At 44.7% G+C, this 16,803-nt stretch overlaps 1 protein-coding gene across 3 annotated transcripts in view; it reads left to right on the top strand.

Moving 5' to 3' along the window:
• CACNA2D2 (calcium voltage-gated channel auxiliary subunit alpha2delta 2) overlaps window positions 1-16,803 on the top strand; it is a 211,223-nt gene that overhangs the window by 12,474 nt on the left and 181,946 nt on the right. For all 3 annotated transcript variants that reach the window (XR_007778670.1, XR_007778671.1, XM_050979402.1), the window contains exon 2: window positions 9,827-9,908. Coding sequence is in view for 1 of the 3 variants with exons in the window: in XM_050979402.1 (XP_050835359.1) it covers window positions 9,827-9,908 (82 nt within the window). In the remaining 2 variants the exon portion in view is untranslated. The remainder of the gene's footprint in view (window positions 1-9,826; window positions 9,909-16,803) is intronic.

The raw sequence follows: 16,803 nt of genomic DNA, 5'->3' as shown, positions 1-16,803 counted from the left end.
TATTACTTTTGAGAGTGATATGTAGATGTTTTTTCCCTGTGGAGGGAGCAGTCTTCATCCCAGTTGGACGGGGAAAAGGAGAGAGGAGGTGACCTGTGAAAGTTGGCAGCTTCATCCCTGTTGCTGCTATGCTCTGGGTGATGCAAAGTACTGGGACAAAACTGAACTGGCCATGCTTCCACTCTGTCTGCTTCAGAGCTTGTCTGGATGCCACCTTACAGCAGGAAAGGTCTTACAAAGAGCTTTTAGATGTGTATCACAAAGTAGTGAGGTAATGGTATAAAATGCAGTAAACTGCTATTTATTTTTTTTAATGCTCTCCACCCCCACCCCTTTTTTCTTTTATTCCTGAAAGGGACTAATACAATGAAGAGCTTCTGCAAATGAAGGCAACTGCATTTGAAATAACAGGGTTCTGGGTGTTTGGCTGGTGAGAGATGCAATAAACGAGCATCAGTAAGTGCTTTATAATAACAATGATTACAATGCTCTCTTAGGAGCCAGGAACTCTCAGGTAGGGGGATGGTGTGGAGAGGGCTTGTTTAAGGTGGGGGGTTTAACTAGATAGACATGGAGTGACAGTGATGCCCAGAAAACCCTGCAGAATGCTACATATGGTGCTGTGAGAGGCTACTCCAAAAACCCTAGGAGACTTGGACTGACATGGTTTGAGGCTGAAGCAATGACAATGGATGCTCCTAAATAGCTTCTGGTAGCAGGAGGTCTTTGTGGTAGAGTTTAATGACATCTTTTATTGGTAAGCAGGGAAGCTGTTGACACAAATTCAGCAGAGTTCTGACTAGTCAGTAGTCCTCCACCAAACTCCTTGTTGTCTTTAAGTGATCAGATTGATCATTTGTGCCAAGTTTGTTTCTGATCAGCTGAAATCTGCCATGGGCAGGGTGGGTGCTGAAAGCAGTTCTCTAGTGTCAGGTGGCCAGTAAGAGTTTACATTGTGCTGTTGGCAGTTCGGCCACCTTTGTTTTGCTGCAACTCTCCATGAGTTGACTTGACTCCTCCTGGCAGTAGAAACATCACCAGGTGGAGAGTCTTGAGTGTTGGGAAGCTCTTTCTTGCTAGGGGCTCCAGTCAATCCTTCATTTCCTGTTTTCCTGCTGCAGCTTCACCTCTCCCTCACCCTTTGAGCAGCATGCTTAGCAATTGAGAAATGACTACAAAGTATGTATTTAAAACTCAGTTCTAGCCATCAAGATTTGGCACCTCTTTATCATGCTTTGCCCAATATCTTGACAAGACTACAAAAATGACCCAAACAAGGGGAATTTTTTGCTTTGTCCAGTATCACACTATTTGAGTAGCTAGGAGGTGGTGATTGTGAACCATCCTGAAGTCTTATAAAAACCTGCATCAGCTTGGATGGTCCTACTATTGCTCAGCAGTGATGGAGGAGCACAGGGCAACTCAAAGTGCTTTAGAGGGCAATGTTCTGATGGCTTGATAGAGAAGCACTGCCCAGACTGTCATCTTTCAGCCATCCAGCCTGACATACTCAGATGACAGCTTCAGTGTTTCTCCGGGCTGTATAAAAAGCTCTCCCATCTCCAGCCCCAGGTATAGGTTCTGTAAGTTGTGGCAGTTTTGTCTTCAGGGGTGGCTCAGCCTTCCATCTGGTGATGAGGATTTACTGGAATGAACAAAAAGATGCAACAAGCGATCTTACTTCTGTCAAGTTCCCAAGAGAGTCATGAATTATACACAGAATAAACAAATAACCTGATATGTCTGTCATTATATCATAAAGGACTTTAATAATTCATGCAGCTTGCAAAATCCTTACTAAGACCTACCCTCTGTAACCTTATCTTTGCCATGGGGGATGGGATCTCTTCAACCTCCACTCAGATTGCATCTGTAAAACAGGAGGCAGAGAGGAGGGAGGTTTTATCATAAAACTTCATCTGTATAATGGGTTGCAAAGTGACGTGCAAGAGTTATCAGCCATTGGGGTCTCAAGGGGTGCTGAAAATGACAAGTGGCTGCACTGGGTGAAATTTATGCTGGTAATGTGCTCCATAAAACTGACACCTATTCACTTATTTATTAATTCATTGTGTTTCAAGTCTAGATTTGTGACAGGCTTTGAGATAAGGAGCCCAGTTCTAATCCTGTGCGACGAGAGTGCGAAGATGGTGCAAAGAAGCCACGGGCTGCTCTTGCTCCTGATGCACATCAGCAAGTGTGCCATGGAAACAGAGTTCCCAGATGTAAACTGAGAGCAGAGTTTTCAAAAAAGCAGGGAGGCTAACCATTGTCCTAGTTGGGCTCTGAAAAACCAGTTCCTTGTTGTGGGTAGGATACTGCTGGTGTCACCAGTGTTGCTCCAGTGCTGATAGCCATTGCCTTTGGCTTATTTTGTTTGTTATGGTCCTGGAGTTGGGTACTGGGATCAAGGCTGGAAGGGCCTTTTGGCAAAAGGCTGTCCTCTGCCCTGTGGTCTGCAAAAAAATTACCTGCTGTGCTTGCTTTGCCATTTTTACTTTTCATTGCTGTATTGGTGAGAGGTGTGCATGTTTGGTCAGAAGAAATCAGTGCCTGTGTGGGGCCTTTCCCAATGCTGCCAAGCAAATGTACCAGCTCACACATTCAGAGGCTTCTTCCTCTGTCAGTGGGCAAATCATCCACCAACAGACTGAGATTTCCCTCAAATCTACTCCTAGGCTTTAAATTATTCACTGCATTATCCTTTGGCCTCCAGCTCCTTTGCATATCAAATACTCCAAATCAGCTTTTTGTAAAGTTTGAAATTCAAGATATTTTGATTGGACACAAAGCTCTCAAAGAATAGTTATCATGCTCTTTGTCATACTGGGAGGGCATTTCAAGTGGGGTCCTGCAGGGATCTGCCCTGGACCTGCTTTTATTCAATAGTTTCATTAATAACTTAAGCAATGGAATAGGAAATATGCTTATAAAATTTGCAGGCGACACTGAGCTAGGAGGGGTTGGATGTACTTTGAAAGGCATTACCAGAATTCAAAATGATCTAGAAAAATTGAATGGCGAGCTGGATATCAGCAAAATGAAATTCAGTGAAAACAAATGCAAAGTACTGCACTTATGAGGGAGAAATGAAATGTACAAATACAGAATAAAGAACAGCCGTCTGGGTAGCAGCGTGGCAAAAAAGATCTCAAGAGTTATTGTGGATCACTTTGAGTCAGCCAAGTGCTGTCATAGCAGAAGGGCACATTTATTCTTCAGTGTTCAGTAGGTTCTTGGACAAGACTGGGGAGGTGATGTCTTCTTCCTCATACAGCACTGGGTTTGGCTTCTGTTGGAGTACCTGACCTCACTTTTTGGCATGAGCCTTTGGAGATATAGGCACACTGTAGAGAATCCAGAGAAGGGCAACAAAAAGAATGAATGTTTTAGAAAACAGTGCAAAATAGAGAAAGCTGTGAAAAGCTGAGTTTCCCTATTTCTTTTACTACTCTAAAGGATGCAACAGAATTATGATCTTCCAGTTCTTAGGAGCTTGTTGTGAGTTTTTTTTTTCAGTGTCAGCTGTAGGTGGGATATGTGGAAAGAGCAAATTGAGATTTAGGGTGAATAAAACGGAAACTTTTTTACCATGTGCTGAAAAATGGAACTGGGAAGAGGTACTGTGGGTTCACCTTCAGCAGAGAATTTAAAGAACAGATTAGAGAACACTTCACGCAGAGGGCTCAGGTATTTAGATGTCTTAGTGTAAGAAAGTGGTGGAAGAGGAGTTCTTGAAACCCCTGCCATCCTGCATATCTGTGACTGACTGAATAGCTACTGGCTGTTCTGTTCTCAAGTGGAGTTAGACCTTGAATGGGTAATACTTCTGGTTTTTGATAGAGAAATCATATTTAAGGAACAATTTTCTTATTATCCTAAATGTCACTGGTGACAAGTTGGTGTTGTCTTAGATAGCATAGGTTCTATCATCATCATAGCACAAGGATTTCATATTATCAGAGCTTCTTACCTTCTTAATGTTCCTCACAGGCAGGTCCTCTACACACTGACTTCTCCAGGTCCTCGTAGTAATCTGACTCCTCTCCCTCCTCTTTCCTTACTCTTATATAGCACTAGTTCTTATTGATTACAGGTGTAGCCTGTCAAGATCAGGCCTGCCTCCAGTCTTCAGCAACTGGTCCAGCTGCAACTCATTGGGGACAAGATCATCCTCTACAATCACCCTCTGCAAGTCGGTGGTTACTGTTGGTTTTCTCACAGATACCTACAAAAATATTCATGCTCAAGAGCTGTTAATGAAACTCAATTTCTTTGGTGTAATTTTTCCCTCAGATTTATTTTCTCCTCACTCAGCTTTATATATGCTGCAGGTTGAGAAAACTCCACAGTTACCCTTTTTATTATATCTTAATACATGATGGGATGTCAAACTGGGATCAAGATGGATCTGGTAGGGAGTTTGTCACTTGGGGTTTTTTTAGGTGCAGTTTTTTGCAAGACATACCCTGCTGCAAAAAAATTGAAAAAATAAGCAGAAGATAGGATACAGAAACGGACCCAGAAAGTTAGTGTTTGAATTGAGGAGAACAAAATAATGTCATGAAAGAGGTGATTGTAGACAGACTATCCCTTTCCTGTCTCTTAAAAGATTTTTCTTTAGGATATAGTTCTAATACTCATCTGTCCTGTCCTTCCTCCCTATAATAATGTCAAAGATGCTTTGTTATTGCAGAGAAGACCAGATGGTAGAGGTGAATAATGTCTTGATAAATATTAAGAAAAGACTAGTCCTGAAGGCAATTTTTTCCCACCCTTCCTTTATATAAACACCTGGGCTCATACTTTAAATTAAAACACAGTCATAAAATGACAATGTGGGAAGCTTGATAATGTCTGGAAGCACGGTCAGTAAGTTATTTGGAAGGAAACAGGTGTTCTCTCTAAGTTGTATCTTCAGGGGAAAATAAAAAAGGCAACTTGCATTTCCTTGATGGGTAAATATTTGCTCACGTGGGTTTTTTACAGGCTAGGTATGTAAGAGAGCTCAGAGGGGGCATATCCTGCACACACACACATGTGCACATGTGTGCACTGACACAGGCTATTATAGTTAAAGGATTAAGCATCTTGAAGGAATAAGCCAATTATAAGAAGTTCCTGCACAGCAAAAATTAGACAACACAGTAATTAATAACCTTATTAAATAGCAATATTTGGGCACTGAACCAAAGCGTATGAATCAGGGTGAAGCATTCTTGGCTGAACACACTGCGTGAAGTGTAGACACTTGTTCAGAACACACTCTGTAGAACCCAATAAGCTTTGGGGCAGTAGATCCACTTAGCAAATAGTTTCTCCTCTTGTGCTTTTATGTTTCTGTGACTCTCTCTTATTTTTGGGGTCAGGAAGGCAACAAAAGAAAAGGACCAATTCTCCTGTTTTATTTTTTTTCTTTCTAACATCCTCTTCTGTTCACAGCCAAACAAGCAATCTCCTAAGGCTTCTTTTAAGGAAAAAATGTCCTCAAGCAGAAAACTAATTTTCTTTCCTCTTGCTTCTCTTTTCCCAGTGAGAGATGCCTTGCAATGAGGCTTATACTCATTAGTGGTTTGTGTAACTGCCTTGCCCACCCCTAGGTTGGCCATGAGGAGGTGTCACTGCAGCTCATGAGTGAGGGGTCTGTCCCATGTACCCAGAGCCACCAAGGGACAGAGTGACCTTGGGCTGAGCTGCTGTGGCTTGCACTGGTGGCTTCTCTGTGAGTGTCTCCAGTTTCTGTACAGAAGACCAGGACTCTCGGGTTGCCATCTGATGTGTGCACAAGTATGGGAGGATGCAGGCCAAGCACAGCCTGCCTCCTGCCTTTCCAGGCAATTATCATTTTCTTCTGAAGCTACACAGCTGGAGCAGTAGTGTAGCCTCAGATACCAACATGGACATGCATAGAAGTCTCTGCAACTGCTTGGGTGACCTGAAGCATGGAACATGCCCTAATCCTAAAAAAGGGCTGCTGTGACCAGTAGCAAGGCACAGGTGCCCACTGAGCAGGATTGGGACACAAGGGATGCTTTGCTTCTTGGCCCCAACTACAACAGCGGTGATTTGCCTCCTGGTGTTCTGCTTGACACAGTATATAGTTTTGAATATCTGCTTCTTTTTAAAAGCCTACTTTATATCATCTGTAAGAAAAATGAAATATGCAAATTATGTAACCAATTAACATTTTTGTAGTTTTCTTTGGAGAGGTAGTGATAAATGGTGTTGTATTTTCAAAAATGAGTTACCTCCCTTGCAAATGTTTCACTGGAGGCTGTAATATATACAGGTGAAGGAAACAACCATTTTTTTCAATACTAAAGATTTTTTATGGATATCCTGAAAGTGTACATGACAGTTGTAGAGTTGTTGGGTTAGGAGAGTCTTATGGAGACTCCTCAGCAACGGGAGAGCCAGCTGAGACAATGGGGATGAGTGAGATGTGCTGGGCGTGTCACTGCCACAGAGAGGCCAGGGGATAGTCCAGGCTCCTTCCATGCAGTTCCTGCAGGCACAGAGCTATTAAGTGCCATCACAAATTCTTGAGCTCTGAGGTTTTCTCCTGGCCCGTATTTCCTCACTACAGTGGACACCAGAGTGGTGCTTGGTTTTAGGAGGTTTGTGCACATGGCTCATAAAGGAGCCTGGTGCCTTTCCGTGAGTACCACCACAGCCGTGCCAGTGGCTTCCCAGCCAGTGCATCAGCTGTGTTCTTTATGCTGTATTTGTAAATGCCATTTCACAGGAGCAGCAGGGCACACTCCTGGCAGCATGTTTGAAGGAGTTATTGCTCCTGAAGCCCTGTACTGCACCTGAGGCGTGCAGTAATGGCCCAGGAAGGCAATGACTGCCGTGTCTTATTGCTTACAGCTTCCACAGGAGACATGCTGCACACAGGAATATCCATGTTCATCATGGCCTAGCAGCTTCTTTACCCTCTGCAGCCTTGCTACAGTCATCTTATATAAAATTTTAAGTGCATTAGTTTAATGGGATTTTTTTAATGGTAACTTTCAACCCAGTGTATGACAACTGAGATGAAACCTCCAAATTTTGGCATGTGGCCCATTCTGCATGCTTCTGTCTTGGACATTACCAGGATAGAGGGACACAGTAATGCATCAGACAAGAGTTCTGCCAGTGCTTTGATGTGGGTGAGGCATGTCCTGGGTAGAAAAAAGAATTTTTAATACCACTGGCAAAAGTTCTTGGATAGCCATTCTACATAAAAAAAAAAAAAAAAAAAAAAAAAAAAGTTGCTTCTGCTTTCTGCTCTTACTTTTTTTTTTAATCTAGAAACCTGGTGTCAGCTATGCCAAAATGCTATCCTTTTAATTTAATAGTGTAATACATGTATTTATTTCTTTTTAATATTGATGTCACCAGGCTTAGCTGGACTCTTTGGGAAACTGCTGGTCTGTAAGATGAGAGTCAGGTATCCTAAGACTGCACAATTAAAGGGATCTGCAGCTTTTCTCATGAATGAAAAACCCAGTGACTTTTCTCTAAAATAGTAGTACTTCTTGGGGCGGAGGCAGGGGGTGGAATAAGTTAAAACAATTTTTTTTAAACAAATCTGCTGACTAAATTTAAATTAATTGTAAATCCCAGCTCAACTGAGCTCTTAGTGTCTCTTTAGCATATGCCAACAGAGTAATATTGATGCTTCTGTCTTCCTCTCCAACTAATCCTTTCTGAAGGCTTGGCCATACGTGACATTTAAGCAGATAGGAGCAGTTGCTAATGTTGATGGATGCAGCTCAAGATGGGAGGTGATTTTTCCTTGCTGTGGTGGTGTAGGTGTTCCTGGTGAGAGCTGACACAGGCAGGTGTCACTGAAATCGAGGATCTGGTACAGAGCTGGAAGTTAAAGAAAAGTGTCAGCTCCATAAGTGCTCGGTGGGGTTTCTCAGACCTGTGGCTGAGTATGAACATATAATTGATTTTTTTCAGTTCACTGGACAAACTGGAGGAGGGGAAAAATAAATTCAATTTTGGTTTTTCAAGGCTCTTTTAAGTGAATGCCTTGTGTAAAAATGGATATTTTTTGGTGAAAATGCTTTAGAAGATGTGTGGGGAACTTTGATACTCAGGGTAACCTGAATATACCTTTGATAAAATGACTGGAAAAGGAAAAGAAACAAAAACCCCCAAACCCAACCCTCCCCTCAGCTCTGTCTGTGACCTGGTACCTTCACACTGGTAGCCCCACTGAAAGCTTTGCTCTTTCTCTTCTGGCAGAATAGGGGGGTTGTTGATGTCTTCACTCATCTCATTTCCTAGATTTCCTCTCCCCAGCCACGCTTCCAGGGGACAAGAGGAAGCATTGCTTCTGTGGGAAGATGGGAAATAGCATAAGTTACATCGGAAAACTGAGAAGGCTTGGCTTGCACAATTAAGTCTTGTTTTCATCTACAGCCCTGTGTGTTATTGACTGGCATGAATTTTGCCTCAGTAACACACATCTATCTACCAGCCCTTCCTCTGGCCTGGTGGTCCCTCAACCCTTAAAAGTGATGCTTCAGCTCTGCTCTGCCCCTCAGCTCAGGGCAGCTGTCTGCTTTGGTAATTCTGCCCAGCTTTTGGGCTGTGCTGTGTAATTCAGAGTCCTCCAGTGCCCAGCTGAAAAATACTTGGGTTTCTTTGCTCCTTGATCTCTGAGAGAGCCCCTCCATGCTTTGGGGGTTGTGGGGGAGTGTGTGTGGGCTGCCTGGGGGATGTCTCTGCATGAACAATGAAATCATTAGGTGAACCTAACGAAAGTACAACCTCCCCGAGCTGGTCTGCTCCCTCCCACCAGCACTTTGCCCTGCTGCTGGCCTTACCTTCTACTCCTTCTGCTCCTTCCCTCCTTTTTGTGGCATCCATTGAGAGAGAATTGTTGCTGTGAAAAAAGCACTGAAGACAGTGCCAAGTGGTGCACAGGCAATTGAGTGTTGCTTTTCCAGGTCAGACAGGAGATTTGACATTTGCCTGGGCAGCAGCTGAAGCCAGGAAATCTCATTAAAAGAAGGAGAATTATCAAGTTCTGTGGATTTAGCAGAGGGTTTATTTGTTGTTGTTTTTAACTTGGTGTTATTGCTGTAGGCAGAAATCCGTGTGGCTGAGTGCATGGAAGGTGGCTGTGCCTGTTGGAAGGCCTGGCAGCTCCCTCTCCATACAGGATGAAGGATGTGCCAGTGGCAGCTCCCAGCCCTGCCCTCTGCCCACCGTGGGCCTGGCAGAGCCGTGCCTGGCACAGGTTGGGCTCTGCTGAAGGTGCAAAGCAGCTGAGCCCTCGGGCACTCTGCTCTGTGCCTGGCTCCTGGCTGTGCCCAGATCTCTCCCATGGTGCTGCAGTGATAATCCATTGCTGCACTAGGACAAGACACCTTTGGCCCTGCCATGGCTCGGGGTTTGCTCTCTGCCACAGAGCCCTGCTGAAGCAATAAGCTGTTTTCTGTACTCCACAGCACTTCAACCTTGTTAATCACTATGGGCTTAAATAATTATCTACTGCAAATGTTTATATAAGGAGAAAATAAAGCCTCAAGCCTTGCAGTTTTTGTTGTTCCTTTTTCTCCCCTCTTCTCTCTGTGGTGCCTTGTGCATAAATTTTGAAGTCTTGAGGTTTATAACCTGGCCCAGCTGTAATTCTCAAAGCAGTGTGTTCCTGGTACTCTGCCCTGCCCTTCGTGCTGCAGAGAGAGAGCAGTGAACTTAGCTGAGGCACTGATTTCCTCCCTCTCCCTTCAATCCCTTGCTTATCTACTCAGTGTCAGGGCTCTGACTCTTTCTCTCTCTTTCTCTCCCTTTCTCTTTCTCTCTTTCCCTCCATCTCTTGCAGTATGCAGTACTGGGCCAGGAGGCTGGAGCAGGAGATTGATGGAGTGATGAGGATATTTGGTGGAGTCCAGCAGCTCAGAAAGGTAAGCTGTCTTTCGCCTGTGCTGCCTTTCTTGTGGCAATGAATGTTCTCATCTGCAGAAATCACCTGTGTGTGACACTTGCACTCTGTCACCCTCTCAGCTCACTCCATGTGCAGGGTCATGGCTGACTGTGCTTCTGGTTCCTGGGCAATCAGATGCACTTACCAAGTGTGTGGGAGTGAGTGTGGTTTGTATCTGTCTGTCTCTGGGGCTGCATGTCACTGCTATCTGAGCATGTACCTCTTAAGTTTTCCTATATGACACACTAAAAAATAATAAATTCAATGAACCTTTTCTCCAGGGACTGAAGGTTCTGTTTTAAATTTAAACTTGTGTTAGCATAGGAGGAAATGTTGAAAGGATAATTTTGCTAGCCATTGCAAGCTCCTTGTTTTTAAATATAATTGCAGGTAAAACTGTAGTTGTTGTTTGGCTACTGTTTCCAAGTGCCAGAAAAGAAAATTCGGTTACTGATGCTGGCATCTGCCTCCTGCTCCCTGAGTTAGCACCAGGATGCAGAGGCTGCAGAGGCCAGACCTGCTCTTCTCCTGGCAGCAGTGCTCTGGGTTGGGTTAGGGCAGTTACAGAACAGCTTCTTTGGGGTTTATTAGGTTTGGGATCAAACAGCCTTTGAAATCCTCCCTGTTTCCCTTTCCCCATAAAACCCTGTTTCCCCTTGCCCACACTCTTGTGCTGACTAGCTGATTTGAAATTGAGCAACTTGGAATAACAGTTAGGGTGTTAATCTAAAGAAAATAGACGTCTCTAGAGTGATAAATATGTTACCCCAGAAAAAAAGCATGGGTGTATTTGTGTTTTCTGGTGACAGTGACATGTTCTTCTCAGATGCCAGTGCTTTATGGGACTCCTACTGTCTGTCTTGCACTAGTAGCTGTATTGGCTTAAACAGAACTGCTGGTATTTTATACTGTTGGTTGTAATCCATTGTCTAAACACAGAGGTCACAGTATTTTCTTTTAAATGCATTTTGAAATGAGTTTACCTGAAGGCTTGCAGAACTATTCATGGTTCATCCATTCATTTGTGTTCATATTTGAGCTCTAGAATGGTGTGACTGGGCTTTGTGTGCATTCATTTCAACTGAACTTCAGGAGGATTGATACAAACTTCATGTGCAGCATGAAAAGATTATGCACCCACCTGGGTTTCAACAGATATTTCTGAATGTAGCCATGCATTTGTGCAATGCAGTTTTGCATGCTGGCAGGGTCTTAGAGCTGGGGAAGTTTTCCAGGCAATATAATGATGCAGCAGCCAGTATTCTCTTCAGCAGAGCACAGTCATAAAAAACAAAAGGATTGCTACTACGTTTTTGTACATGTCCTCTCTTACAATTTATTCTTATTAGCTTTGATTTTACTCCTTTGCATGTTAAATAGGTATATCATGTAATTTTTTTAATGCCATAATTAAAGAGAAATTACACCTCCAATTTGCCAGCACTTGACTCCTATTGGCCAGTCAGTCAATTACAGGTAAGAGAGCTTCCCACTTTTCCTGTTTAATTCTTCTGGTAGAACATAATGCAGTACTTCAATGGATTAATACTGGATACACTGACTACAGAGGGATTGAAGGGTTTTTTTGAAATCTGTTTTGGAATCTTCTTGTGAAGGGAGGAAGCTAATTATTGTATCTAGTAAATGCATAAACCAGCTGAAGCCAAGAAATGAGCTACTGAAAATTCCACTGTGCAGCTGTTTGAACACCAGAAAGGCCTGGTGCAGTCTGTCTGCTGATCTCTAGGGGAGAACTTGGGATCTGGAGTTCAGGTTTATTCGTAGATGCAATATCAAGTGGGTGATACTTAAGAACCACATCACTTGCTAGTGCACACCAGCACAGCTTCACTGATGGAAAATGGCACAGAGTGCTGTACCTGCAGGGAGTCCCTTCCCACCAGCTGCACACAGGTTCATCAGGGTTGCAGTATGGGAGCTGTCTAATGTCATAAAGTGGCACTGTAACCTACTTGGAGACATGGATTTAAAAAGTTAAATTTAAAAAAAGTCCACATTCTCCTGCAACCACACTCAAAATTTAGAGGGTGAGCAGGCAGAGGGGGAAGGAAGAGCCCCTGAGGAGCTGTGGGAGCTGAAACATGGTATAGCTAGAAGCTAATTCCACCCACTGGGATTTCACAGGAAGGCTCATCGTTAAGCAAGAGTAGACCCATGCAGGGTAGGAAGAATAAAGAAAAATGAGGCAAGTAGAGCCTGTTTTTTGCTAAGAGTTGCTGATGCTCTTTGGGCTTGCCTTGTTGGCCTGGGACATATCTGCAGAGGGGACTTCTGGTTCATTGTGCATAGTAATATTAGAAAAGTGTTCCAATGGGGGGGAACAGTGCTGCAGTGTCACCAAAGACAGAACTGGTCCTTCTGAACTTGGTGGGGTCTGTTGTGAAGTGGTGGGTTCCACTGCCAGCTCTCATGGAACTATGAAGCTGTAAGCACTGGAGGTGGGTCCATGCCAGAAATGGATCTTCCCTTTCCAGGCCTGACTACCAAAGTGATAGACCAAATAATAATAAAAAATACCCTCCTCTGAGATTTGCCAGGTTTACTTATGAATCTTTTTTTTCTTGGGTTGCTGTGAAAGGATGAAGATCTGTTCTTTGGTTATTGCCTGAAATCATAACTGTTATGGCATATGAGGCATGAAATTTATTGTCAGAAATATGGTGTCCAGGAACATAATGGTGCTGAATATTTTATCTTCCTGGAGCACTGCCCATCCCAGAAAGATTTTTGTTTTAACTCTTCCCTCATTTCTTTGAGTTGGGGTACTAAATATTCAATGCTCCTGCTTCCCTCCTGTCCTGCCAGGTGGACAGGCAATCCCCTGGGGAGATTTTCCAAGCTTGTACCATGCAGATGCTCCTTTGCACAAGGGGACCATTTTTCTGGAGCATTTACAGGAGGGTGAGAAGCTCTGAGATGTAAAGAGGAGTCATGCCAAGGGCTCTTCTTTCAGCTGTGGGGTATCACCTTGCTTCTTTCCTGATATCCAGACCTTGAAAACACTGAAGTGCAGATGTCCTCATTAGACAGACAGACTGGCTGTGGTGGGCCACCCATGTGACTGAGCAATGTGGGCTCGGAGCAGGATGGAGGAGCTTGGCCTTGCTGAGGATTCTCTGCCTGGTGAAGTCAGTGTTCAGCCCTCCGGGTGCCTGTGGTGCAGCATCCTGTTGGCTGGCTGGTTCCTCCAGGAATGCCTCAAAACAAATCCCAGCATTTGGATGAGGGCATGTTGCTTTGCCTCCCCCACAGCTCACCCGAGATAATTGAGAGCACAAATCACTGCTAATTTAGCTCTGACTGGCACGATGATATGTGGGACCCTATAATGCTGTCTGAATAGATTGACATTCTTAAAATAATTATTTCCAGAATAAGGAATATTATACTAAAAATACAACTCTCTGATTTCCAGGGTATTTTTTTCTGTTAGTGACTTCTTTGTGGCTGTAGTGAACTCTTCACTTTGCAGAACAAAAAATATTTTGTTTTGACATTTCTTGCTACACCACACTACATTTCTCTTTCTCCTAGTTTTTGGCACAAGTAAAAGTTACTAACTTTAGTCAAAAATGAAATAATATTTTGTCTTTCCAACCTAGATGCTGCAAAACCTGCTCCAGGGTAGACTGCACTCAAGAGATTTCCCATGCTGGTGCAGCCCTGTCCCAGCCCCCCCAGTGTCCTGCTGTGCTGGCACTGGTGGCAGGACCGATGACAGCAGAGCTGTGTGTGCTGCTGGGCTTTGTGCCTCACTGAGCAGCTCCCCTGGATGTTGTGTTAAAACTCCTTTTCTGGATAGCTGGGCTGAGGCTCAAATCTGCCCTGGCTTGTTACCTAAATTGTGTTTGATCCTGTGTCTCCTGAGGTGAGCAGCGAGCTGGTCAGAACATCCCCTCCCCCTCCTCTAGTACCTGGTATCCCTGGCTGCCTCCAATGGCCTTGTTTCCTTGCTGGCAGCTACTGAGGGAACCAGAGCCTTTCAAATGAGAGGGGGAAGAACTAAGAGATGTACATGCTGAGCCCCCTTTCCTGCTCTGTCTTCCTTCCTCTCTTCCCTCTGGTTGTCTTTCCTGAGGACTGCTTCCATAGCAGGATAGAACTCTCTCCTGGAGGTGCTGCATTCTGTTACAGACAGGCTTCAGCAGGGACAGGGTGGGCAGCAGAGCTGCACCAGCTCCTCCTCTCCAGCCTGTTACACTGGTTTTGTACCCTCTTCCCTTTCCTCTGGGCAGCCAAGAGGAGTCAAGGTCTGGATCTCCCTTGCTGGTGTATGGCTGGGAGATAAGGATTCTGCTGCCTTGGTGATGAGGAACCACTCAGTCTGTAAAGGGTAAGATGGCCCCAAACCTGAGCCCAGGGTAGGATGTGGGGAGCAGGATGTTGGCTGAGCTGGGCAGGCAGGGATCCTCTGCCTGTGCTGTGCTTGGTCCTCAGCGTGTGTGGCTGCACAGAAAGGAGAACAGGCCCAGGGGAAAGGGAGACTTGGGCTGTGCCCTTTGGGATGCAGCCCCACAAGGAGTTTGCTGATTGTGGCACAGCATAAGTGGCTCAGCTTGGTCCCTGTAATCAATATCTGGTTTTACTTCAGTGGATTTTCATGCCTGTTTTCTATTCTTGCTTGTTATCTTGTACTTTATTTTGCTAGTTTGGCATCTCTGCCTGGCAGAAGTGCTGCTGTTCATTGCTCTGGGTTTTTCTGACAGGGAAGGATCCTGCTGGCCAGGGCTTGGGGCAGAGTGACCAGGATGTGTGCAGGTGTCCCCACCTTTGTCTGTCTCAGCCTGCCTGTCCCTTCTGCTCAGTGCTGCTTCTCTGATATATCCCCTCTTGTTTTTAAAGCACAACCATGCTTTAGTTCAGGCAGCTGCAGGTGAGGAACTGTGATTGAGCCATGCACAAACAAGAAGTTGAATTAAAAAAGAATAGTATACTGGCAGAATTTTGCCTTGGGTCTGAAGAGCTGAAGTGGCATCTGCCTTGTGTAGTGCTGCAGTCACTAGCACTCCTCCTGTGACGGGGTCTCTGCAGTACCAAGTGTTTCACGTGGCTCTGTGAGAGCATCCCTTACAAAACTGCTGGTACAGAGCTAGAGCCTCTTTAATGCCAACACCAGGAGGTGAGGCATGCTCTTATCAAAGAAGCTGTCAAGGTTTTCTGTTCAACTTTTTTGATCTTGGGTAACTACTGGAATAATAATAAGTTAGCCTAAATCTCCCAAGTAACTGTGGTATTACATGATGTTTAATTTGTTCTTTTGTTTTCTCTGGGTATAGAAACACTCAGCTGGTCATTCAGTAGGGCTGGAGAATCAGAGAAGTGTTAATGGAATTTTAAATGAAGGATGCAAGAGAATTAGAGTCCCCCTGCACAATGCTCTGGACACAGTGTCTGAGAAGCCTGTCTGCTTCCAAAGGGCTCTGTCACATGGACTGGGCATTCACAGAAACACAGTGATGTGGTCCCTTATTCCCAGCATGGCAGAGTTGGGAATTAGATCCAAATCTTCTGATATTCAATCCATTACTATCTTCAAAACACCATAGCAGAATTCATCTGGCCTTTTTCCTTCTGAGGTGTCAGCCCCATGCCCCAGAATGGGAGCTGAGTGATGCCCAGTGGTTGCACTGTGCTCAACAGAGTTGAGAGGAATTTGAGCCCAAAGCTTGGGCAACACACAAAGCCAGCTGTTTATGCCACAGCAGCACTGAATGCCTGCCCTCTTCCAGATGCTGCCAGGGAGAAAGGACCTTACTGAGATTTCCAACAGCTAGTGCCCATTTGGGGACTGCCCAGGAGGATGGGCTCTGTAGCCCAGTGAGATGATGCCAAGCTCCAGGCCCTTGGTTCCCAGGCTCATGCCTAATCTGTCTGATCCTTGCCTTGCTCTCCTCTTTTCCCTCCCCCTCTCCTAGCAGCGTGCACACAGCCTGCTTCCGCACACCATCACTGTGCCCTCCCCTGCTCCTCATGTTTGATAAGAGGAAGTGTGTGATGCCAGATAAACACATTCCTGTTCCAAACTGCTTGGGTTTATTTTAATCTGCCTGGGCCGTTCAGCAGCCTCAGCACTCTGTTCAGCACTGAGTGCAGAGACAACACTATATTACCAAGGAGGAGCATTTAAATGTCCTTAGGCTTGCAGCAGCTTGGTTGGGAGAGAGGGATCCTCTGGCACCCCTTGCTTGGGCCGGTGTGTGCCATCGTTAGCCCCCTTACACCCATCATCTCACTTCTCACTCTTTCTCTCTACTAGAACCATATTGCATCCGTACTGCGAGATGTCAGGGAAACATATGCTCCAGCTTTTAGTACATTTGCATAATTAGAGTAATGTGTATGAATAATTTATAGCTGTATGTGGCTGCTCAGTGTGTGACGTTAGCACCCCTCACTAAATCCTTTCCAGTGGGTGGTGCAGATCCTGCACCAGAGCCATTGTGCTGATGCAGTGTGCAGCCTGTTGGCAGATGCAGGGGCCCTGCTCTGAGACATCAGGGTGTGCATCTATCTGTGTATGTGGTGTGTCTGTGTGTGTGTACACACACACACACACATATATATGTATATATATATTTAGTGCAGAAAGATGGGCTTTTACAGTTCTAGGGGAAGAGCAGACTGGAAGTCTCAAGGCTAAAATGCCTTAGACTCTTAGGCTCAATACTTGCTCCATTTATGCAGAAACTGCGAATGAAAATGTTCTGCAACATTTGAAAGCTGAGGCAGGAATTTTTTCAGCAGGGCTCAGGTGTGACTAGTTCGTGTGCCAGGATTATGTGGGGTTTTTTTTTAATTACTTTTTCAGATCATAAAACTTAGCACCTTGCAGGGGAGAGGGATAAACGTGCTCA

The sequence above is a fragment of the Serinus canaria genome, chromosome 12 (genome assembly GCF_022539315.1).
Source record: "Serinus canaria isolate serCan28SL12 chromosome 12, serCan2020, whole genome shotgun sequence".
Classification (NCBI taxonomy): domain Eukaryota; kingdom Metazoa; phylum Chordata; class Aves; order Passeriformes; family Fringillidae; genus Serinus; species Serinus canaria.
This window is presented reverse-complemented; position numbering and strand designations above follow the sequence as displayed.